Below are 24,251 nucleotides of genomic sequence, written 5' to 3'. Positions count from 1 at the left end.
TCCCAGCCCCACTCCGGGTCCTCAGAGGTCCTGGCCACCCCCACCTCTTCCAACTGTGACTGCTGCCCCTTGGTGAGAGCCTACCTAAGACCTGGGCTGCGAAACCCAGAGCTTCCATGGTCCCTGCCTGTACTTCCAGCAGATATCACCAATCCATCCTGTCACTGTCCCCCTGAGCACCAGGCGGCCTGGATGCTTTGCCTCTGAGCTGCAGGCTTCTACGAGACTGGAGGAGGCCATTGCTGGAGGCAAGGAGACCCAGGGGAAGACCTGCCCAAGGTGCCACAGTGAGGCAGCGGGAGAGCCAGCCTTGGTGCCATTCTTCCTGACAGCAGGCCACCAGCCACGGGGAGAGGGAGGCCTGGCTCATCCCCCAGTAACCCACAGCCCTCTGAATACTAAGGGAGGACTCAAATAGTCCTCCCCACAGCAAGTAAGTGGTGATGGCGGAGGTGGGGTGGCTTCAGGATTTGGGTTTAATCCCAAGCACGAGGGTGGGCAGGGGAAGGATTTGGTTTCATTCCTTCAGATGCCCAAGCCTTGGCCGGAGCCCCAGGGTGCAGGAGTGAGGGCGCGTGGCCACCCAGCCTGTACCAACAAAGCCTTCCTTTATTAAATAGAGATCGCGTTACATTCCATCCAAAGAAGGAAATCCGGACGTGGTGAGGGATGTGTCCAGGTGGGCGCCCTGAACCCTGGTCCCGAGTGGGCTCTGATGGGTGGGAGGGCCCAGGTCCTGCCTGCCCACCCAGGCCCCACATGCCAGGGCGCGTGTCTGCATGGCCACCCACAGCTGAAAACAGGCGTGGGCGATCTGAAGCCCTGTCTGTGTTCTACTGTGGGAGAAACTGCCCCAATCCTTCCAGCGGTTTTGGGAGCAGGGCCTCCAGGAGCACAGGGCTGAGATGGGGTGGGAGGGAAGGTGACAAGGGAGGCCTTTATGAAGGGGGAGGGAGGAAGGGGGAAAGGAAGGGACGGAGGGAGGGGGGGCCTGACTCATCTTAACAAGGCTTTGGGGCAGTTCTGTGCTCCGGAGGCCCTGCCAGCCCCTCCCAGCAGTCCAATAGGGAGGCCACCGGAAACAAGGCATGGGATGGCCACAAGGGGGCGCCGCTGGCCCAGGGCTTGGCAGCTGGGGCGGAGGGTACCCTGGAGATCCAGCCACCCCAAACAGTCCCTTTCTGAAGACATGCCGGCAACAAGGCACCTGCAGGCGGTTCTGGGGACTGGGGAGGGGGCGCTGGCTGCCTCAGGTGTCCCCTCCCAAGGGCTGAGGCCCCCTGAGTATGGATCCGAGCTCCGTGGTCTTTGGTGCTTTCTTGAAATCCTCCTGGTGGTGGCAGAACCCAGTGGGGAAGAGAGAGGGGTCTTGCTGTGAAGTCCAGGCCCGTCTGTCCCTCTGTCTGTCCCAGGATGGACATGTGGTGCTGGCTCAGTGCTGCCTCCATGGCCTGTCTGTCCATCCGTTCCGCCTCTGGCTCAGGGCTGGCTCCAGGCCTGTCTCCCTGTGTGTCGGCTTGTTCTGGGGTGGGTGTTTGCTCTGTCTCAGAGCTCCCCTTCAGGCCTGGGCTGTGCCCTAAGCCTCCTGGGGGAAGAAGCCGAGCTTGGCCAGTGACATCTCCTTCCGCAGCCTCATGATCTCCCAGAACATGGGCTCTGCTGCAAGCAGAGAGAGGGTGAACAGGTCAGGGACAGCTCAGGGTCACCTCGGGCAGATGGCCAGGTCCCCTCCCGTGGCTTTGAACAGGGCAGCTGGCACAGCATCCTAGGATCCCCAGCCCCCAAAACAGATGACCTCAGCGAGTGGCTGGATCTCTCTGAGGCTCCACTCTTGAGCCTTGGAAACTGCTGAGTGCCGACCACACTCGAGGGATCTGTCTGCACCACATTGATGGCCACCCCCACAGCCCGATGCAGACACGCAGGCACACGCTGTCACATGCAACAGCGGTGGTCCAGACCTGGGAACTACATTAGACAAGGCACAGATGCCTCCCTGGGACCCTCTCACAAGGACCCTGCGCAGTGAAGGGGGGACCACAGTGGCCATCTGGGGACCTAACAGGCGTCAACACCCAGCGTGCCTTGGCCTCCAAGGGGACTTGACCCTCAGGATGGAGAGAAGATGGCTCCTTACTCAGAGGGTCGGGCCAGACTGGTTCAGAAGACTCAGCAGGGAGCAAAGGTTGGTGGAGGAGCAGGGAGCCAGGCCTTGCAGAATGGGCTGTGGGGGAAGGGGGTGGAGGGAGGCCCTGTCCAGCATGGAGTAGAGTGGGAGCAAAGGCTGGAGGGGGGCGAGCCTGTGTTCAGGTGACCAGGAGGAGATGGCCACACCAGGGCCAGGGAGAGATTCACAGGGATGGCCCCCTTGTGCAGGACCGGGAGAGGTTCGGTGGCGGAAGAAAGACCAGCCGGACAGACTCAGGTACACAGCTCAGCACCCAGGAGGATGGTGTGAACCCTTTACTAACCCACAGCCCTCCCCGCTCCCCAGCCTCCTAGCTGAGTCTTGCCTCTACTAGGGGCAGCTGGGCCCAGAGGCCACTTCCCCACCCAGCCCCACTCCCGTGTGCCATCCCTGCACCAGCCACCAGGGGGCGCTCACCGTCCTGCCGCACCAGGCCTTGCTGGATGTAGCGGATGTAGGTGAAGAAGTTGCACACTGCGGTGATCTGTGGGCAGAGGCAGGATGGTGTGACCTGCCAGCCCCACGCTCTGGGTCCCCTGACAGGTGGATCTGAGCCCAGAGCAGGAGGCCCCAGGTTCCCGCAAAGCCAGGCAGTGCTCCCTGACTCAGCTGGGACTGGGCTTTCAAGTAGTAATCAACAACAGCATGACTAGCACCGTTATAATAACAATAGCAGCAACCATTTCATCAAGTGCCTGCAGCGAATGAAGCAGACACGCTTATTATTCCATTTTACAAGGGGGAATGCGGAACCACCTGGGGGAAGCTGCTGACATCCATCATGGAGATGGCGGAGCTAATGAACCAGCATGCAGCAGAGCTGCGAGATGAACCGGGCAGCCTGTCCCGGAGTCTATGCTCACCCTTCTCACAGGCCGGCTTGCTCCAGATGCTGGAGGTCTGGGCCAGCCAGGCCTCAGTCCAGTGCTACTCATAACATTGGGAAAGGAAAGGGAGTCAGAAGCCACTCACCTGGGCTGCCCGGGGCCCCTGGAGCCTCAGGCCTGCTCCATGCCAGGCCCCGGGCACGCTGTGTTGGCTCAGACACTGCTACGAGGATTCATACCATGGAGAGGGTACTGTTGGTGCCTGGCCCAGGGCCCCTTCCCAGGCCTGCGCCCCATCTCCCAGCTGCTGGGCACTAATGGCTCAGAGGTGCCCCTCTCTGTACCTCCACCTCCTGTAGACCTCAGTCGATGACTGACTTGTGTGGAGATAGAAGTCACACAGTCCCCTTGCCTCAGGGTGGAACCAACTCTGCTAAGAGCCCGGTGGATGGGGCTGAAGCTGGGCTGCAGCTGAGGCCACGTCCTAGCTGGACTCCCCCGTCCCTTCCCTCATTCTCCTGAGAGCTGCACACAATCTCCTGGTGAGGCTCTGCCTCTATGGAACCCAGCCTAAGACAGGGTGGAAGGTAGCTGGCAGCTGTGCCTGCCCGCAACAGCCCCTACTGAATGTCCAACACTCCCGGGAGGGACGTCGAGTGAGAGGGGCACCCACAGGCTGGGAAGCGGAGAAGCTTTGGGGAGGGGCAGGACGGTGGTGGCCTGGCAAAGATAGGGAGGTGCGAGAGAGCGGGGCGAGGTCGGGGGATCAGCCTGTTGTGGCAGGGACAGTGCTGCACAGGGAGGGTTGAGGAGAGGCTGCGGCAGGAGGGTTGGGCAGGGCAGAGCTCAGGACAGAGCAGGGACAGTGGATGCCCACAGAGGCTCATGAGCAGGGAGTAGCAGGGACGGGGGCTTTCTCTCTCCAGGGAGTGTGCTGGGGAGGAAACACTTCTCCCTGTAGACCCCACACGTCTTGGTCTTTCAGGGCAGGGACCACATCCTAAAACTTCAGACCCTCACCTCATTTCCCTCCCCCAGCTTCACCCAGTGCAGCAGGACACCCAGGCCAGGGACTTAAAGTGCTAGAGGTGATTCTGTTAAGCATGGGAATATCTTTTGTGTGGCGCTGTTGAGCCCTGGTTGGGCCTGGAAAGGGGTGATGGAGACATGTGGCCACTGAACAAGGCTCAGTGGGCACAAATCCACAGGGTAGGGGCTGCAGTGGACTCAGAGCCAGGATCCCAGGTCTCGGCCATGTGGCCCTGAGCACACCCCTTTCCTATGCCAAGGCTCAGCCTCCCTTTCAGTAAATGGGTGCTCAGCACAACGCTGGGAGGACTCGCGCTCAGAGGCCTTGTGGAGTCTGGCAAGGACAGTACAGTCTGCTGCCAGCAAAGGGACCGTTTGTCCCCTTTAGACCTGCTCCCCCGCGAGGAGCCTCTAGCAGGCCTGAGATGGTTCCTCGAACTATGTCACTGGAAACGTGTTTCCAAGCATGTTCTCTCATTCCCCTCAATGCTCTTAAGAGTCAACAGGGGGACAGAGGAAGAGGAATCCCTGTCCTCAATCCCCAGCTCGGTGAGAACCCGTGTCCTGGTCTGGGTCACTCGGCAGGGGAGGGTGGGAGCTGGGATTCCCAGAGGCCCCTTGGCACTCACGGCTGACATAAGGCTGGTGCACCAGATGCACCTCTGAACCTTCTCCAAAGCCTTGGCCAGCACCTGAGTCTGGGTGTCAGGAGCCCTGCGCTCACCCGGAACTCTAGCATCGCTCCTGGCTTAGGTGACACTGAATGACAGAGGGGGGCGATGTCATCCCACGACCACATTTCATATATAAGGCTGCGTCTGAGCCACCTGGAGAGTGGCCCTCCTAATGGCTCTGAAGTCAGCTGCCCTGTGCGACAAGGCCATGTGACAGGGGACTGTGGGTGTCCTCTAGAAGCTGAGGGTATCCCCTGCCAGCAGCCAGCAAGAAAACAGGGACCTTAGTCCTTCAAACACAAGGAACTGAATGCTGCCAACAGTGTGAGTTTTGAGGAGGACCCTGACTTCCAGAAAGGAACACAGTCCCCTGACAGCTTACTGCGACCTTGCGAGTCCCTGAGCAGAGAATCCAGTAAGTAGCACTTAGACTCCCGACATGGGGAACTGCATGCTATCAAACCACTGCCCATGGCTTGGTTGTGTGGCCCAAGTCAGTCTCTGTGCCTCTCTGAGCCTGTACCCTGCTCTGTAAATCAAGATGTAAGGCTGGGCGTGGCGGCTCACACCTGTAATCCCAGCACTTTGGGAGGCCAAGGCAGGCAAATCACCTGAGGTCAGGAGTTCAAGATCAGTCTGGCTAACATCGTGAAACCCCATCTCTAATAAAAATACAAAATTAGCTAGGCGTGGTGGCGCATGCCTGTAATCCCAGCTATTTGGGAGGCTGAGGCAGGAGAATTGCTTAACTTGGGAGGCAGACGTTGCAGTGAGCCGAGATTGTGCCATTGCACTCCAGCCTGGGTGGCAGAGTAAGACTCTGTCTCAAAAAAATAAATCAGTAAAAATAAGTAAATCAAGGTGTAGTGCTATTCATAACTCCCAGGCCCAGGGCCCAGAGTCCCAGCACCCAGGTGGCCCCAAAGGAGCCAAGTAACACTTGCAAAGGCTGACTCACCCTGGCCCGGGAAGATGGCGAGATGTAGTAGTGGCTTTCGGAGTCTCCGAGCCGGATTCGGTGGCGGCAGGTGCGGGTCAGTCCGCTCAGGGCACATGTGCTGGGGGAAAGCAAAACGGGTCATGAGGGCTGGCTGGGGCTCGCCCCCATCCCCCCACTCCTGCATGCAGGGAAGATGCAGCAGCCAAGAGGATGCATGGGAAGGGGCAGGCCTCCCTTCCCCCACCAGGCTTCCAAAGGAGCCCAGAGCCAGGCAGAGAAGGGAGCTGGCCCCAGCCGTCCCCGAGACAGACCTCGAACTAAGCTGAGCTCTACCCCAGAACCCTTGTTTTGCCCCTATTGGGCAAGATAATTGGTTAATCTCATACCAGGTGTACAGAGTCCCACCCTCTGCAGGCTCTGCAAATGCCATTCCCTCCACTTCTGGGGACTCAGACCAGGCACTCTTCCCCCAGCTAGGCCAGGGTTGAGGTCTGGCTGCCTCCCCCTTCCCAACACTCTGCGGCTCCCCTGCTTTATCCATCCAGGCCTTCTGACCCCATTAACCCCCATGGTTCTCAGCCGTGTGCCAACCAACGCCATCTAAGAGCCTTCTCCCATACCCTCTTCTCTCCTCCCCCAGTCCTGCCTGACTGCGCTCAGCATCTTCAGCCACCCACACGCAGGGTCTCTGTGGGCCCTGAGCAACCCCCATCTGGGCCCCACTCCCCAAATCCGCTCTTCGCTGGCCATGATCTGCTCAGCTCTCTCTTCCTCACCCTCCGCTTGCTCACCAAGTCCCCAGGTCAGGGCACAGCAGCAGGGCTTTTGGCCTGCATCCCCTCGGCTCCTTCTGGCCAACTCTCTGCCTCATTGCTCTCTTTCTTCTCCACATCAGAGCCAGGGGCTCCTCCAAAAACCCACGTCTAACCCACCATCTTTCCCTCTTGCTTTCCTAATTCCCAAGACATAGGGAGAATCCCAAATAAAAGAAGGTTTAAAAAGCTCCTTGGCTGCAGGACTTATCAGAGCATTTGTTGCCTCCTGGTTCACTGGGACTCTGATAGACCGGAGAGCCTCTTTTCAGGTGGCAGCTACTGATGACATTTTTTCTTTTTTGAGGCAGGGTCTCACTCTGTCACCCAGACTGGAATGCAGTGGTGCGATCTCAGCTCACTGCAACCTCCGTCTCCCAGGCTCAAGCAATTCTTCTGACTCAGCCTCCGGAGTAGCTGAGATTACAGCCATGTGCCACCACACCTGGCTATCTTTTGTATTTTTAGTAGAGATGGGATTTTCTCCATGTTGGCCAGGCTGGTCTCGAACTTCTGACCTCAGGTGATCCACCAGTCTCAACCTCCCAGAGTGCAGGCGTGAGCCACTGCACCAGGCCTATTGATGACTTGCCGCACTGGCTGGTGGGTTAAAGCCCAAACCTGTGAAGGCTCTTTACACTCTGGCTCCAACAGCCTCTGCAGCCTCCACCCCAATTCCCTGTCCCCCCACTGCTTAGCCAGATGCCCCAGTGGTGCTTCTGTTAATACCCCAGCTTCTCATACCTTTGCACATTCTGTTCCCTCTGCCAGAAATGCCCTTCCCTGCTTGGCAAACTTCTATTAATCCTTCAAAACCTGGCTCAAATGCTCCCTCTCCATGATGAGCCTCCCATCAGGGCACCAGCCATCCCCAGCCAGCTCTTGGCTGCCAAGGTGAAAGCCTCCCCAATTTCTGCCCCTCGCTCCCCCTGGCTATTTTGTTCAGCTGCTCCCCTGCTCAATGCCAGGTGAGTAGCTGGGGGACAAATGCTAGGGCTACTGCATTATTTATTGGCGGGGCAGAGCCAGCAACTGACAATCATGGTTCAAGAAGAAGGGGAGGGCACAGGGCAGGCCAGTCAGGAAGAGGCAGACCCCAGCTCCCGGCCTCTCTGGAGAGCCTGCAGGTTCACAGGAAACCTGCCAAACTGCCTCCTTGCCCTGCGGGGGCAGCAACTGTCCCTGTCCCATTGGCGCTGCTGCATCCCGACCGCCCCTCGGTGCAGCGAGCACACAGCTTGGCGGAGCTTTCCTGCATGGGCAGGAAGGAGCTAAGACCCTCAGCTTACTTGGTGCTGCTGCACTCAACCTCGGCCACCTTCACTGCAGGCAGCGTCTGTGAAGCCACCGGCTCAATGGTGAGCGTGTTGTCCTCCACGGCGGCCCGTACCAGCGTTGAGAGCTGCGGCAGACCAGGGTGGCAGGCAGGGTGGTAAGGGGCTGGGCCCTGGCGGAGGGGCGGGTCCCCCAGCTGGCCCCGCCTCTGCCATGCCTCACCTCCTGCATGGTGAAGTCCAGGCAGGGGCCCACGTCCTCCCGGTGCACCCTTTCCAGGAAGGGGCAGGTCTTGTCCAGGGTTGGGGCTTCCCTCCAGGCCTGGAACTCTGCAAACAGGATTGTGTCCACCTGTGGGGGAGGGCAAGCGGGGTGGGGAGAGTCAGGGGACTAGGGCCAGCACAGAAGATGCAGGCTGAGCTGAAGGGGAGCGAGGGAGGGCGTGGGGCAGGCCCAGCAAGCCAGCAGGTCAGTCCCCAGCAGACATGCAGGGAAGCCAAGTCCAGCAACAGAAGAACTCACTCCTGCCCTTTGCACCAAAGAATTTAGAGCTACAAGTTTTGTTTCCAGGTCGGCGTTAAATTTCTTGGTGCAATAGGATTTTAGAGTGGGGTGCAGGGCTTTGTCCTGAAGACCGTCACTGCCTCCTTGAGGAGGAAAAGTCAAAGAGCAACTGGCAGGAGGCTACAGGTACCAGCAGGTACACAGGCACGTGCACACAGGAGGGGACACACACAGGCTGCCCTGGGCCCACGCCTCGGAGGTGACTGCTGGCCTACCCCAGGCTGCATGCAGAGGGAGGGAGGCTGGGAGGGGGCAAAGTGGGAGGCCCTTCTCTGGGGTCATTTACCTGTCGGGAAAAGGAGGGAGAGGGAGTGGAGGCGGGGGCTGGGGGCTCCCCAGGAGGGAGCTGCCAGGCCGGCTCGTAGGTGAGGTGAACCGCCTTGCTGGGGACCACGCAGAGGAGCAGGGAGAGCAGCGGGGCCAGCCCGGGCTGGGCCGGATGGACAGACAGATGGACGGACAGACAGGCAGACAGACAGGTAGACAGGTGCACAGAGACAGAACAGGAGGAAGGGGAGAAGTTAATGTACATTCAGAAGCTCAGAGCTCAGGAGGTGGATGAGGGCCTGCTCGTCTTCCCTGGAGGCCCTGGAGACAAAGGTGGAAGCCAGGATGGAGTTGAGTGGGCTGGCGCCAGGGACCCAGGAAGCTGAAGGCACCACAGCCCTCTGAGTGCAGCCCTGAACTCAGCTCTTGACGTCCCTGTCTCTTTGGTTCCTCCGGCAGCCCCAGGAGGCCCCATTTATCAGGTGAGGAAGCTGAGGTGCTGACAGGTGGCTGCATTTGCCTACGGACCATGACCATGAGTCCTGCCCAGCCTGGACCCAGCAACCAGTGTGGCCAGCTGAAGTGGGACGGAGACACCGTCCAAAGGCCACGCTTGTCTCCGCCCCACAGTCAGAGGGCGCCAGGAACCCCCTGAGCACAGGGCTGTAACCAGGTGGTCCTGGGGCTCAAGGCTGTGGCCACACGGGGTTCAGGCAGCCTCCCCCCTGAGGCCCGGTGGCTGCTGCTTGGCCTCTTAAGGCCAGGAAATGTGTGTCTCAGTGGAAGCCCCAGATCCTCAGGGCCAAAGCCAGGCTCAGGTGCAGAGACCACTACCTACTGCTTGGAGTCAGCGGGGCAGGGAGGGGGCCTCAGGTCCCCAGATGGTACACCCTGGAGGCTGCAGGCCAAGTGCCTCGGATCACAGGAGGTTGGAGAGAAAGGACCTGCCCAGCCCTCACATCCCAGAGAGGCGCAGGACAGGCTCCAGGTCACACAGCGTGGGGCAGGCTGGTCCTCACTGGGCTGTGGCCCTGCCTACCACAGGCGCTGCCACCCTTGCCCGTGCCCAGAGCCCGCCTCCCGCCCTCACCTCCTTGCCCTCTCTGTCTGGGGTGAGGGTGTGTCCCACGGCGGGGCACACGGCGGGGCAGAGGGCGCTGCTGGTGCTCTTGTGGCGAGAGTGGCCCTTTCGGGGCCCAGCCTTGGTGGGGCTCAGCAGCTGGGGGTGAAGCTCGCGGTTGGGAGAGGCTGGTGTGGACGTGATGACCAGCGTCTTCAAGGCTGTCACCTCTGCCTGCAGCATGTCGATCTGCATGGGATGGGATGGCTGTCAACCCTCACCCACGCTGGATGCCATCCTGGCTGCCACCGCCTATCAGCCCAACTCAGGACAATGCACTCCTGCAGCGATGAGCACCTAGTCCCTCCCGACGCCCTCAGAACGGCCTTCGAGGCAGAGACCCAGACACTCATTTTACACATAGGGAAACTGAGGCTCACAGAGGCGACATGGTCTGCCCAAGGTCATGCTGTGAGCAGGATTCTGTTAGGAACAAGTGTCTGGGAGTTGGCTAGGCCTCCCATGAGAGTTCTGGGGGGCCCCAGGAGCCAGGAAAGGCCCAGGCCTCACATTTTGCAGATGGGCAACCAGACTTGGAGAGAGGAAGCAACTTGCCCAGGCTCAGACAGCCACACTGAGTGAGGTTTCTGCTTTGTGAAGTGGGGCTGGGAGGACGAGGAAGAAGGTACAATAATCACAGGGTCCTCCCAGCCCCAGCACGGCCCCAGAAAAGGCTCTGCCGTGTAGCAGAATCACTGATGGAGTCCTGGGGCCCTGGGCCCTGTGATCTCAGACCCCCACCCTTCCCTTCCCTCCCTGCGTTCACCCATTCCTGCTGGCCCCACTGGGCCCGGCGAGCGTCCACTCAGGCAGCGAAGCTCACTGTTCGCTGAGCCGGGAGGCAGGGCGGGTGCCTGGGCTGGCCTGGGCAGGCAGGGACGGGCCTCACCTTGCCCCGAGCCTCCTTCAGCTGCTTTTCTGATGCCGCCTGCTTCATGTTGGCTTCTCGAACCATCTTGTGAGCTTCCTAGGAAGAAGGCAGTCCCTGTGTGAGTGGTGAGGAGCTGATGGACGCCTAGGTGACCCATTCCCCAAGTTGTTCCTGCTGCTCAGCCCGTGTACCTCGAACAGGCTGGCCGTCAGCTCCTCTAGCTCCTGTTCTAGCTGCTCCCGCACCTTGGAGAGCCGCTCACATTCCTCGTCCTTTAGCTTCAGCTCCTGGAGGAAAAGATGCAGGCACTCGAGCCCCTCAGCATCCCCAGGCCTGGCATGGGAGGGACCAGGCCCACCTGACCAGGCTCCATCCCCTGGTCATTTTATGTGGGGCCCAGAGCTTACTTCCTCTGGTGCCTGACAGTTTATGACGCTTTTTCTGTTTAGCCGCAGCATGAAGCTGAAGCCCTTCCTGCCAGTTCATCAGAGCTCAGGGCAGGTTTGCAGTCAAGACAGGTGACCATCGGTGTGCCCAGCGCAGGCCTGGCCTGCAGTTGGCCTCAGCGAGGGCACATCCTTCTCCTTTGGGCACATCTCTGGGCACCTGATGAGAGCCCACAGCTCTCCCAAGCTGACTTCTTTCCACTGAAGCCCCCCAAGCCTGCTACAGGCACCCACCTTCTGTGCTCTGTGCAGCTCCTCCTTCAGGAACTCGGAGCCCTTCTCTCGGATCTCCATGGAAGAGCTGCGCAGGCGCAACACGTCCAGCTGGGTGGTTGCAGGGCCCTCCTGGCCTTGGGCCTCCTCCCCTGCAGAGGTCTCCACCAGGGCTCCTGGGGACTCCCTGTGGCCTTGGCAGGGGTCCGTGCTCTTCCAGGGGACCGGGACAGCTGCAAGGGGTGGCGGGAGGCCCTGGTCTGGCTGCGGTGGGCTGGAGACAAACAAGGGCATCCGCAGGTTCAGGGTGGGGTCCTGAGGCCTGGAGAGCTGAGCCCAGAAACCACCCCGGGACAATGTGCCTACCACTTGAGCCTCAGCCTTTCCATCTGAAAACTGGGACACTACCAGCTATCATCAGGGTTGTTACAAGGGCAAATGTCCAAGCACAAAGTCTCCTGGGGCAAGAGGCTCATTCCTCTTTGTCAACCACCCCCTCCAGCCCAGGGCTGAGGGCTGTGTTTGGCACATGCAGTAGGTGTTCAGCACACAGCAGGTGGTCAGCCTGTTTGTCTAACGGACGACTGTAAATGCATCAGGCGTGAGTCCCACTTGTATAAAGTGAAGCCTATTCCGATGGCCCTACCTCGAAGGCCACCGAATGATCATAGGAGGTGTGCGTAAAACCTTGGCACCTCGGATGCACTCAAGCAGGAGCTGCCTTCACTGATACAGTTAATGCGAAACCTGCCCCTTTCAGGGTGGACCAGAGAGGAAGGATGAGGCCAGGGCAGGCAGGGCTGAGGCAGGAAGATTCTGCAAACATCTTAGGCAAGACAGACCTACTTCCTGTCCCCCTGGACTTGGTGGGGAGCAGTCCCAGCTCTCCCCTGGCCTGCCTTGTGACCTCAGGCAAACACCCACTTCTCTGGGCCTCAGGACCCTCCCTTCCCTGAAGCTGAAGACCCTGAAGGTGGTGTGGGGCCTCACTCCCCACCATCTACACTCCCCACTCCAAAGTGGACCCTGGAGAGGGAAGGGAGGGCGAAGGCCCGGCCAGCGGTGTTTTGTGCCAAGACAGCACCTCTGGACTCGCTCACTCAGCAAAAGCTGGAGGCTCCTGAGCCAGCAGCTTCTGAGCCGCAGCAGCCAGGGCTGGGGCTGGGGGGCTGGGCAGGCCGCTGATATCAGTGAGGGAAGTTGGGGGGAGGGGCTCAGGGAGGCTGCACCAGACGGGGAAGGCAAGGCCAAGGAGAATGTGGGACTCAGGACAGCTGAGGCAGAGGGAGGAGTGAGAGGCAAGTCTGTGGACCAGTCTCCCCTCCCTGTCCTCAGGACCTTGGGAAGGTCACCAAGCAGCCCCTGAGCCTCAGTTTCTCCCTTGGTTAACACACAGAAAATGGGTCCCCAGAGACTCCAGCAAGAGCCCACTTCCAGCAGTGAGTCCCTTCACACAGATCCGTCCAGCTGCCCGGCTCCACCTGCCCTCCGCTCTGGCTCCTCAAGCTGGGTCCCGCCTGACAGGGATGTGGGTTTGAGAATTAAGGTGGAGACACATATCCATCACTCCATCAACAGTGTCTATGCCAGGCAGGGTTCTCTCCTAATACTCTTGTTTGGGGAAGTCTTATTGGCAACGGTCCCCCGCAGCCTGAGAGCTATAGTGGTGCCCTGGGCTGGGGTCTGTGCCCTGGGGACTCACACTGCCAGACTCTACACAGGTCTCTAACCACGCTGTCTCCTTTAAAATTCTCTCAACAGCCGCCAGGCACAGTGGCTCACGCCTGTAATCCCAGCACTTTGGGAGGCTGAGGCCGGTGGATCACCTGAGGTCAGGAGTTCGAGACCAGCCTGGCTAACATGGTGAAACCCCGTCTCTGCTAAAAACACAAAAATTAGCCGGGCCGAGATTGTGCCACTGCACTCCAGCCTGGGCGACAGAGCAAAACTGTCTCAAAACAAACAAACAAACAAACAAAAAACTCTCTGATCGGCACTCGTGGCATCATTCCGTTCTACAGATGAGGGGACAGAGGCTCACAAAGTGAAGGCACTTGCTGGGCATCATGCAGCTGCTCAGTGACAGTGCTGGGACAGCTGGCCAGGTCTTCAGCCCAGGCCCAAAGCTTCCCCACTGCAGGGGAAGGGCAGGTGGGCGGGGAGTGTGAGTGTCGGAATTGGCACATCTGCTTCAAGATGAAGGGCTGCTGGGCCCAGGGGGACTCGGAGGCTCCTCTTTGGCTGCAGTAGGGAAATCTGACCCACTTCTGGCCTGAACTGGCTTCTCAGACTCTGCGCAGGCCCAGAAACTCCCTTTCCAGAAGGGAAGGCCTGGGCAGGGGGAGCTGTGGCAGAGAGAACAGGCCAGATGGGGCAAGCCTGGGGTCCACGTCAGCCTCTGACCTGGGGTACACATGAGCCCCTGGGAATGCTACTGAAATGCTCTGAACCTGCTTCCGCACCTGAGGGAGAGGAGCTGAAATCCTGCAGGAGGGGCTCTAAGAATCAAGAGCTCTAAGAGCAGTCCCAACCGGGCGCTGGGTGAATCGTGTTCAATCCACAGCCATGTTTGGCTGAGACGCCCACGAAGCCTGCCTGGCCTCTGGGTCCTGCGGCTTAAACTGGAGGCCTGGGGACCCCTGCCAACAAGACTTCCCCAAACGAGGGGTTAGGAGAGAGCCCTGTGTGGCATAGACACTGTCGATGGAGAGAGAGAGATGTGTCCCCACCTTAATCATCACGGCCCAAGCCCTCAGGTAGGACAGGATGGCCATAGTCACTCAGGCTGGGCTGGAGGCTGCTCACTGCAGGCCAAGGGCAAGAGGCGACAGCACAGGACAGGACAGAAGACTCACCATTGCCTACGCCCTGACCGAGGAGAAGCAGACTGCAGGCCCTCCCATGGGGGCCGAGCTTCATCCACCAGTGTGGTCTGGGCCTCTGGCCACAGTGAAAGACTAACTCTCTCTCCTGCTGGTCCCAAGCACATGGGCTGGAGGTGTGGCTGGCTGTCCTCGCCATTTTCCCAACAGGCACTCACTTTTGCCTTGTGGGGCGGAGTGGGACAGGGCCCAATTTTGCAGCCAGAGGAAACAGTGCTCCAGGAGGCCTGAGACAGAGTCTGTGACACCCTTCCCATCCCCCTCAGTAGAAGAGCCCAAAGCCCAATCCTAATGGCAGGAAGTGTGGGACATGGGAACAGTGGGACCACCCGGTAGCCACCAACTCCCCAACGCCAAAGGTGGCAGGAGCAGGAGGGGAAGAAGGGCCTGACCTACCCTTGGAGGGTAGCTGGAATCTGCAGACCTTCCTCCCCCTCATTTCTGGGCTGCAAGGCCCACTCCTGAGACTCCGAAATTTCAAAGCAGGGACCCTGGGCTCCTCAGGTCCAGCCGAAGCCAGAATCTCCGATCTCACACATACTTCGGCCTCCCAGACCAGAGGCCTGAAAACTCGGCTGTGAACACCCAAGTCAGTGGTGAACTCAGTCCTGGGACAAGCAGGGACCACTTAGGGTTCTGCTGCCCAACGTCCCTACCCTCCTCAGTCCCGGTCCACCGCTCTCTGTACAAACCTCCTCAGTCCCCGTTCCCTGCGGAAACAGAGCCTGGCATCTGAGATGAGCCACAGATGCCTCTAGAAAGGGGCCTGCTCAGAGGGTAGGAGTCAAGGTCAGACGTAGATGGGGCAGCCAACGTCCCCCATCCCAGAGCCAGCTCCCACCGCCGAGAGGCCCCCGGGCAGTTCACACAGGAGAGGCCCCCTAGGTCACTTCCCCAGGAAACACACAGCTAAGAGAAAACGCAGCAACCACAATCCTCACCCCACCAGGCCCGCCCTAGGACGGCCGGCAGGGCTCTTGCCCCGACCCACAAAATAAGAAGGAGACCTAGACTCCGCGGCCCTCAGCATCTCCCTGAGCCAGCAGGGCCAGACCAGCCTATCCCTCAACCAGTGCCCAAGATGACCCTGTCCAGTTACCTCCTGGAACTAAAGACCTCTGTTGGTCATGCGCACAGTGGATTCATTAAATAAGCAGGGGAGGGGACAGCACAGGTGGCTCTGAAACTGGGCCGAGAAGAGGGCTGGGAGGGCACACTGGGACCACTCAGCGTGCTGCCAGGGCCCAGGCCTCTAGGGAGGCTGCAGAAACCCCAACCCAGGGCCTGGCTCCTGGGGGCAGTGCCATGGCACAGGGGCCTATTCAGACTCACGCTCTGCCTGTGCAGTGAGGCTGAGGGGATGGAGGCTGACAGCCATGTGACTCATACCCAGGGACCAAGGGAGTCCCAGGAAAGGGTTGGTGGGCTAGCTCTCAGGCCTGCCTGCAAGGCCAGCAAAGCTCAGCTCCCCTAAAGAGCAGCCAAGTCTTCAGCCCCCAACACACAAGCATGTCAGGTTCCCAAGCGCTTGGCCACATCCGCACCAGCACACCACTCCACAGGTGCCGTGGCCTGGAAGCTCGGGACAATTGCAGGGAGATGTGCTCCTCCACCTGGTTTCCAGATGAGGCCCCTGAGGTTCAGAGAGGGATGGTAACCTGGCCCGAAAACACAGCAAGGAAGCGGCAGGATGGGAACTGAACTCAGAGTACAGGCATAGCACATCACGTGGCCTGTCACCCAGAGGAAACGGGATGAATGGCGGTTTCGGAGAAGTGAGGCAGGAGGCAGATGGGGTTTGAGGAAGTCTGAGACAGTGCCCAAGTACTAGGGGTGCCACCCAAGACTGCTGTACAGCCAGGCAGGACCTGGGCTAGGAGGGGACAGCAGAGGGGACACACAGAAACAAAAGATGGGAAGGGGGAATTGTGGGAGGACCAGCAGCTGGATAGGGGGCAGGAAAAAGCAGTAATTAATTAAGATAATTCAAAACTAAGGAAAAGGTGAAAGTTGAGAACAGTGGTGCCCATGCTGGGAATGAGGAACTGGGAGGGGGTCTTTCAGGGACAGGAAAGTGGGTGGCTGAGGCATTTGGGAAGTGGCATGTCCCGTAGGCAGTTGAGGGGGAATAGGCAGGATGGGGTGACGCTGTCAAGTGGCACTGGCTTGGAAAGCAGCCGCAACCTGAGCCTGGATGACGGGCTGTCAGCGGAGACAAGGGCTTGACAGCTAGCCGGAAGAACAGACAAGAGTGTTGGACACTGGAGCTGAAGAGTGTCCAGGACCCGGGGATGAAAGAGATCGTCATGAGTCTCACTGAGTTGAGCCAGGATCCAATGAGCTCAAAGCAAGGAGGGGACAAACAGACAGGTGGGAACCAAGGCGGGCCTGGGCCACAGGGGAAGGGGGAGCCAGAGTGGGCAGAAGGGCACAACAGCACGTCCTAGTAGAGACCATGGTGGAGGGGGAGAGGAGGTCAGGAGCAGCGGGGGATGGGAAGCAGACCAGAACATCCAAAGCAGGTGAGTCAGGCCGCCAGGCCAGCCTAGTCCAGCCCTGGCAGGGGAATCCAGCCCTGTCTCTCCACGGGAGCCAGCACAGGGCCTAGGTGGGGGCGCATCTCACTACTCTTCGGCTACAGGGCCGGGCATGCAGTACATCCTCAAATCTGCCTGTGGCGACCCTGCCCATTCAGTCCAAGAATTGACACCGAAGGCCTCCAACAGCTAGCGTGTATACTGAGCACCCATTATGTGCCAGGCACCCCACCAGCCGTGATCCATCCAGTCTGCACGACCAGGCGGCCCCCTTCTTACCACATCCTATTTTGGTTTGCATCTCCCTCCCGCTACCTCATTTCCCAAGACCTACTGGGCATAAATCCTGTGCAGAGCTCGGAAGGTCTAGGACAAGCAGGATTCTAATGAGGATGTCTGCCCCCGACACCCATGTCCTGATTACGGAACAGCAGGAAAGATCTCCACCTGTTGAGGGGTAGGGCAGGCAGTTAGATCATGGAGGGCTTCCAGGGAGCAGCAACAGTGAGGGTTATACAACCCCTTCCCAACGAAGAGGCCTGCGTGTCTGACCCTGGAGCCCTCGAGCCATACTTCAGACTCTGTCTCATGGCCTCTAGTCCCCCGTGACTTAGGCCTTACAGGCAGGAGCTCACAGATCCATGCCCTTAGAATAGCCAAGGCCCAGGGCAGGGAAGTGACTTGCTCAGGATCACACAGCCAGTTGATGGCCCCCGAAGCTCTGCCTGCCGCATAAACATGCTCCCCAGCTCCTGGGAGGCTGGAGTGGTCTCATCTCACTCCTGAGCCACCCATCAACGCCTGGCCCGCTCTAGCCATAGGCATGATAAGCCCCGTCTCTGGGGAAACTGAGACCGGGGGTGGGGGGTGGGGAGCTACAACAGTGTCATGTGGGAACTCAAACGCTGGCTTCCGCTGGCCAAGTCCCAAGTGCCCAGCACTGTGTTAGATACAGAAGTACTCAAGACGCTGTCCTCACCTCGTCACCTTGGAGCAGGCTTGGCACCCAAAACTATGAATGTGTGAAACTGTGGGGAATTGGAAGGGGAGCAGCCCAGTTTGGGGAGCACCTAAAGTCAGACTGGAGCTGCCTCTGGGTTTGGAGTTCAGGGCCCAGGCTCAGGAGTCCCAAGGAGGAGAACTCACCCAGGCTGCTGCAGAGTCCAGCCACTGCCGCCCACCCCAGAAGAGCAGCCCAGGGCTGGGGCCATGACCAGGACCCGGCCATTAACAAAGCACAGCCACCAAGAGACAGAGCTCAGTTCATTTCACAGGTGAGGAAACCAAGCCCAGAAACATCACTGACCCCGCCCAGGTCACCGACTCTTAATCCCAGCTCCTCCTATTCTAGATCAGCAGTTCCAAATATACACCTGCCAGAGCTGTCATCAGCTTGGTCACTCACCTGGCAAGTATGACTCTGAACAGGACCCCTCCCAACTGCTGCTGGGGTCTGGGTGAGCTCCTAGGACACCAAGCACCCAGTGGGGGCTGGCGGCTTGGCCCCTGACTCTAAATTCCTGTTTCCACACCCATATAGGGGGCCATTGAAATACAGAGCTCAAGGTAACCCCCAAGCTCTGCCTCACCCCTTCCCCCAGCTCCTCACTGCCCCTCATCCTTTCCATCTGCATTTATGAAGCACCTATTATGATACGAGCCCAGCACCCAGCTAGGCCCCCAGGGGTGCAGGGGTGCATGCAGGAAGTGAGCCACATTGAGGATTCTGTGGGGGTCAGCCTGGCAGCTGGCTCATCCAGAGTGGTGCTGGGAATATGGCAGGGGGCTGGATCGGGGGGAGGGGTCCTTGCCCAGGATTTAAGGCTCTCTGACTCTCCTCGAAGCAACCATCCACCTACTCGTGGCTCTCAGCTGTGTCTGGCCTTGGCCTGGATGCCTCCAGGGAAGGACATTCTCTGACCTGAGATCATTCCCACCCCCAGAAACCACTTATTTTACCTAGAGGCCCAGAGAAGGAAGTCCACATTCTCAAGGTCACACAGCAACTAACTCAGTGGCTGTGTCGCCTGAGTCCACCCAGCACAAGACACAGGCTTCCTGCAGAGGAAGCTACTCCCCAAACACAACTCACCCCAGGCAGGGCTGCCCTAACCTCTCCAGGTATCACAAACCCACATCAAGCACTTTCTCCTAAGCCAGCCTCCTTTCTCCCAGCACAATGCCAACGAATACACTGGTGGCCTTCAACTCTCTCCCTTTAAGAGTCTCAAGCCTTAGGGCTGGGCATGGTGGTGAAAGCCTGTAATTCTAGCACTTTGGGAGGCTAAGGCGGGTGGATCACCTAAGGTCAGGAGTTCGAGACCAGCCCAGTCAATATTATGAAACCCTGTCTCTACTAAAAATACAAAAATTAGCCAGGTGTGGTGGCGTGCACCTGTAGTCCCAGCTACTCAGGAGGCTGAGACAGGTGAATTGCTTGTACTCGGGCGGCGGAGGTTGCAGTGAGCTGAGATCTCGCCACTGCACTCCAGCCTAGGTGACAGAGAAAGACTCCGTCTCAAAAAAAAAAAAAAGTCCCAAGCCTCTCCACACCTCACCCCTACCAGGAGCCCACTCTCTTCTGCAACCCCTGCTGGGGATGAAAGGCCATCTCTCCCCTAGCATCGCAGCTCAACCTTTGCTAGGTGCCATGGAGTGAAGTGGATCCTGCCTGCCCTTCCAGGGGGGGCTTCGCTCACTCCCCAGCTGTAGCTGGGCAGTAGCCCTCTCCTGGGACCACTCATCTGACCCAGGGGGCACAGGAATACAACCTGTCACCCATTCGGGCCCCATTTCCTCCAGGACCTGGTCTTTCCAGGCCACTGGGGAGTGTTTGCCCAACTCCACAAAAACACAACCTTTCTGCACATACAGGGCGGGGGTGCCACATCAGATGGGCCAGGAACTGCAATTGCCCTGAGAACCAATGGCCTGAACAGACATAGCCACTGGGGCCACTAATCCAGAACCCGGAATCTGTGCTACCCCACTCCAGGCTGCAGGGCGATCCCACTCCACACCTCTGAGAGCCTCCGCACTTCGGGAGCCCCAAAAGGAGGTTCTGCCCTCAACTTGGGAGCCGCCCTGGCAGAGACCCAGCCCCTCTTTCCCAGCTACACCGCTTTCCAAGAGTTCATCCAGCCGAGGGGGTTGAGGGACGGGTTGCGAGGGTGGACTGGGGGTCTCTCCTCTAGGTGCATGCCCCAGAGTCGTGCACACTTTTCCCCATACCCCGACTCTTCTCACTTGCGCTCCTGATGATCTAGGAGGAGTTGACGCTGTCACCCCGGGACGGTCGGCTGCCCACCCTTCGCATCCTGCACCCCGAGAGAGACTCCCGACCCCTCCCCCGGAGTCTCCCGGCTGCAAGTCGGCTCGCCTGCAGGCAGGGCGGGGGCGCACAGCACCTCCGGGTGGCGGCGCAGATCCGGCGGGGACCCCCCTAATCATTCTGTCCCGGGAGGCAGCCGCGGCCCAGACCCGGCGCGGGACCGCGAGCGCGCGCGGACCTACCCGCTCCACATCCCGGCGCCTCGGGGCGCCCGGGCGTTTGTTCCCAGCGCCGCCGCCGCGTCCTCCCCGCGCCGCGTCCCCGCCCGCCGCCGACTCCTCCCGGGGCCGAGCCGCCCCACCGCCTGTCAGCCCAGCCCGCGGCCGGTCAGTAGGTCTCAGCTGCCTGGACTCGCGGCCCCCAGCCCAGCCCAGCCCCGACCCTGCCCTGGGCGGGTCACGTGGCGGAGGGGGGCGGCCCGAGGACACGTGCCCGGCCCCGCCCCTCGCCGGCCGGTAGCTGGGATCGGGCGCGCGCTCCCAGGGCCCGGCCCCACCCGGCCCGCCGCGCTGGGACAGGGAGACCGCGGCGCGGGGAAGGAACCCGGCCCCCAACATCCCACGGCCCCCGCCGCGCTCAGACTCCCTAGCTGACTCGTCCTCTCCAATCGCCCTCTGCACCACCCACTTTGGGCCACCCCTGCTCAAGAACCTACAATGGCTCCCGGGCTCTCAGCTCTTGGATTCTCACACAGATTGTCACTTAAGGCCAGCAGACACCCTCCCCCATCCTCACCGGCACTCCTTCCCTAGTCTATCTGCTTAGTGCCTGCCCCTGTGCAACATCCTGCCTGCTGGGAAGGGGAGGGGACAAACCCGAAACAAGTTTTCTGAGTCCTACTCTCTGAGTTTTATCCTGAAGGAGTTTCCACTTCTGGTCCAACTCTCCTCACCCAGCCTCCTGCCTCTTAACACACTGTGCCCATCCCTGCCTTTACCCACCATCTGCCCTCTGGATAGTATTCCCCACCCCACCCCCACCAACACACACACATACGCACACCTGTCTGGTTCCACATCCTCCGTGAAACCTTCCCCTGAATCCCAGACCACTGGTCTACCTGTCCCTCAGTTCCTCTGTCCCGCCCATTCTGAGTCCTGATCATCGGTCTCAACTTCAGCCTGGGACTGGACCAGTAAGAGCAGAACCCCTCTTCTCTCCCACCAGGAACCATGGCTCCCACCTTCCCTGTCTGGGGGAGGACTGGGAGCTTGGGGGGAGGTACTTCCCCTTCTAGGTGCTACCAGAGGTCCTAGTGCTGAACCCCTCCAGGCCCACTGACTCAGACCCCAGGCTCAAGTTAGTCAGATCTTCATTTGAGGACACATTTTATTCATTCATTCAGCTCATTCATACGTTCAGCCACTCCATCTGAGCATAGACGATGGGCCATGCAAGGGCTGGCGACCCAGAAGGAAACTGTACAGACATAGACTCTGCCCTCCTGGGGCTCCACGATGGAGGATAGAGGATGAGGGAGGTATTCTCTAAGACCTCCATGTCCAGGGTACAAATAGACAACAATGCTCTTTCCCCACTGGGCATAGTGCACACCAAGGTACGGAATCTGGAGAGTGGAGGCGAGGCTGGATTCTATGCCTTGCTTGCTCCCTTGGCCAGCATTTTGTGCAGTGAACAACCTCGGCAGTTCTCCATAGCATCCCTTCCAACTTTCTAGAATCGTTCAGCCCAGGCGTCCCATAGCCACCACGCAGCAGGGCAGCTGTTTCCATGGCCATGGCTTCCAGAGGGCAGGGATTCTCTCTTTCTTGGAGCTGTGTTCCCTCACCCCGCCCCCAGCCCAGCTCAGGGTCTGGCCCACCCAAAGCAGATGTCCACATGTGTTTGCTGGCTTGAATCCCTCATCAGTAGGTCTTGAGCAACTGTTGTCTTCCTGGCCCTTGTTTTGTTCACTATTTAGAGAAGGAGGAGAAAATGACACAAAAGGAACCCAGCACAGGGCCCTTGCCCTCCAAGTCTTCACAAGCACCGGGAGGAGATAAGTCATGGCAACCCAGACCAGTGGGAGATAAAGCGGGTGGAGGCGTCAGCTCAGGGCTATGTCCCTGGAGGAAGAGTCCTCAGCCTGGGACAGCTGGTGGACCGGGGAGGCCCTTGAGCGAGGTCTCGAAGGACAAGTGTGTGGTCACCACTCAGAAAGCACCGACACTCAATTTATAGCCAAAAATAGCCTGTCATCCATGCTTCCTGCTACCATGGACTCCTAGGCCTCACTGCCTCCCCCAGTAGGGAGGACCCTACTGCTCAGCTGAACTTGCTCCTCAGCCGAAAAGGATGGGCTCAGAGAAGTTAAGGAACTTGCCAGATATCACACAGCCAGGGGCAGTGGGGCTGAGTCCTCTTATACCAGTTTTCCAAAAAGACCATCCAGAAACTAGAAGCTCACTGGCAGCTGCAGCTGTGTGCAGCCAGGCAGCAAGAGGTTCCTGAGCACAGGCTATAGGTGTCTGGCCAGTGGCAGGGAAGGGAGAAATAAAAGTTGTGTCCGGGCCAGGTGCAGTGGCTCACGTCTGTAATCCCAGCACTTTGGGAGGCCAGGGCAGGCGGATCACCTGAGGTCGGGAGTTCGAGACCAGCCTAACCAACATGAAGAAACCCTGTCTCTATTAAAAAATACAAAATTAGCTGGGCATGGTGGTGCATGCCTGTACTCCCAGCTGCTCAGGAGGCTGAAGCAGGAGAATCGCTTGAACCCGGGAGGCAGAGGTTGCTGTAAGCCGAGATCGCACCATTGCACTCCAGCCTGGGCAACAAGAGCGAAACTCCATCTCAAAAAAAAAAAAAGGTTGTGTCCTCTGCCCACAAGCCACTGCCCTCCTGAGCCTCCCTCCCTCTATCCCCCTCTGCCTGCTACATCCCAAGCCTGACAGCCTTGACCACAGACCCTTGGCTGAAGGCAGCTGAGGAGTAGGAGACAGTCAGCCTGGATGACCCAGGCCCTGATTCTGGACTTACAGGTCTGACCTCAGCTCACTGTGTGACCCAGGACAAGTGTCTTGCCCTATCTGAGCTTCAGTCTCCACCTCTCTACAGCCACCAAATTGGACAAGACAGTCAGAGCCATTCCCTAGGACTCTCTGAGCCCAGCTTCTCACACCGGCTGCCCTGAAGCTCGCCAAGATTCCCCTTCCCCTCCATGCCGCAGGTCCTGAGCTCACCTGTCTGTGTCCCAGGGCTCTTCTCTCAAGCTCCCCTCAAGTGCAGGGCACAGGCCTAATGGGGCGTAGCGGACAGCCCCTGCACTCATGGCCAGGAACACGGGGCATGTCCCTCGGGCGGGGCACGTGGCGTGCTCCTCAGAAGAGTCCATGCTTGGAAGGCCAGACTGAGGGTCCCTCTGGAGGGTGCTGGGCAGGGAGGTAGCAGGAGCCTTCCCCCCACTAGGCTGGGCCTCACACTAACCTTTGCTATCTCCTCAGAGCAGCAGCCTGGGAGGGAGGCACCACCTCCCAGGACAGCCGCTATCTCCTTCAGCCCCGTAATTATTAACTCCTGTGACTCCTCAGGCAGCAGAAGACACTGGGCCCTCCTTCCTGGGCTCTGGGCCAGGGGAGATGCGACACCTCAAGAGGAGGCCCCGTGTTTCAGCCAGGCTCCCACATGGTCTGCTTGTCCCCTTGCCACACAGGCTGGGGCGTTGGAAAGTGCCTGTCCAGCCTTGACCCTGTCATAGCTGTCATAGCTGGTTGTGGAGCCCTGACAGGCCCTCCTGCCTGTGACCACAAGCCTGAATATCCCCTTAAAACTTTGTTATTGGCCGGGCACGGAGACTCACGCCTGTAATCCCAGCACTTTGGGAGGCTGAGGCGGGCAGATCACCTGAAGTCAGCAGTTCAAGACCAGCCTGACCAACATGGTGAAACCATGTCTCTACTAAAAATACAAAATTAGCCAGGCATGGTGGCGCATGCCTGTAATCCCAGCTACTTGAGAGCCGGAGGCAGGAGAATTGCTTGAACCTGGGAGGCGGAGGTTGCGGTGAGCCGAGATCGCACCATTGCATTCCAGCCTAGGCAATAAGAGCGAAACTCCGTCTCAAAAAACAAAACAAACAAACAAAAAAACTTTTTATTTTTATATTCTTTTTCTTAGATTTGAGATTCCTAGTTTTGTCTTTTTTTTAATTTTTTTTATTTTTCAAGGCAGGGTCTCACTCTGTCACCCAGACTGGAAGGCGGCCTCAAACTCCCCGGCTCAAGCCATCCTCCCACCTCAGCCTCCTGAGCAGCTGGGACTCCAGGCATGTGTCACCAT

General features: G+C 59.2%; 1 protein-coding gene across 3 annotated transcripts; it reads right to left on the bottom strand.

Moving 5' to 3' along the window:
• Positions 1 to 591: 591 nt before the first annotated feature.
• On the bottom strand, positions 592 to 23,367 carry RAB3IL1 (RAB3A interacting protein like 1). Of its 3 annotated transcripts, none has more exons than XM_007995800.3 (10): positions 23,156 to 23,367; positions 11,248 to 11,500; positions 10,759 to 10,854; positions 10,586 to 10,663; positions 9,667 to 9,885; positions 7,968 to 8,096; positions 7,760 to 7,872; positions 5,677 to 5,776; positions 2,606 to 2,672; positions 592 to 1,656 (listed from the first exon to the last, which is right to left on the bottom strand). In XM_007995800.3, exons 1-10 carry the CDS (start codon positions 23,305 to 23,307, stop codon positions 1,577 to 1,579), a joined length of 1,287 nt encoding a protein of 428 aa, XP_007993991.2. In that variant the 5' UTR covers positions 23,308 to 23,367; the 3' UTR covers positions 592 to 1,576. The 3 variants fall into 3 exon arrangements, with proteins under 3 accessions (XP_007993991.2, XP_007993981.2, XP_007994010.2); XM_007995790.3 differs by having other exon boundaries at positions 592 to 1,659; positions 23,156 to 23,365; XM_007995819.3 differs by lacking the exon at positions 23,156 to 23,367 and adding an exon at positions 20,159 to 20,377 and having other exon boundaries at positions 592 to 1,659.
• Positions 23,368 to 24,251: the final 884 nt, after the last annotated feature.

This window comes from Chlorocebus sabaeus, chromosome 1 (genome assembly GCF_047675955.1).
Source record: "Chlorocebus sabaeus isolate Y175 chromosome 1, mChlSab1.0.hap1, whole genome shotgun sequence".
Classification (NCBI taxonomy): Eukaryota; Metazoa; Chordata; class Mammalia; order Primates; family Cercopithecidae; genus Chlorocebus; species Chlorocebus sabaeus.
The sequence above is the reverse complement of the archived record's forward strand: the minus strand, read 5'-3'. Positions and strand labels throughout refer to the sequence as shown.

Coding starts and splice junctions, on each gene's coding strand:
- RAB3IL1 (XM_007995790.3), bottom strand. CDS start 23,307: ATGGACTCTTCTGAGGAGCACGCCACGTGCCCCGCCCGAGGGACATGC. Junction 9,886..10,585: donor TGAAGGAGGCTCGGGGCAAG/GTGAGGCCCGTC, acceptor CATCCCATGCAG/ATCGACATGCTGCAGGCAGA. Junction 7,873..7,967: donor TGGACTTCACCATGCAGGAG/GTGAGGCATGGC, acceptor GGTCTGCCGCAG/CTCTCAACGCTGGTACGGGC.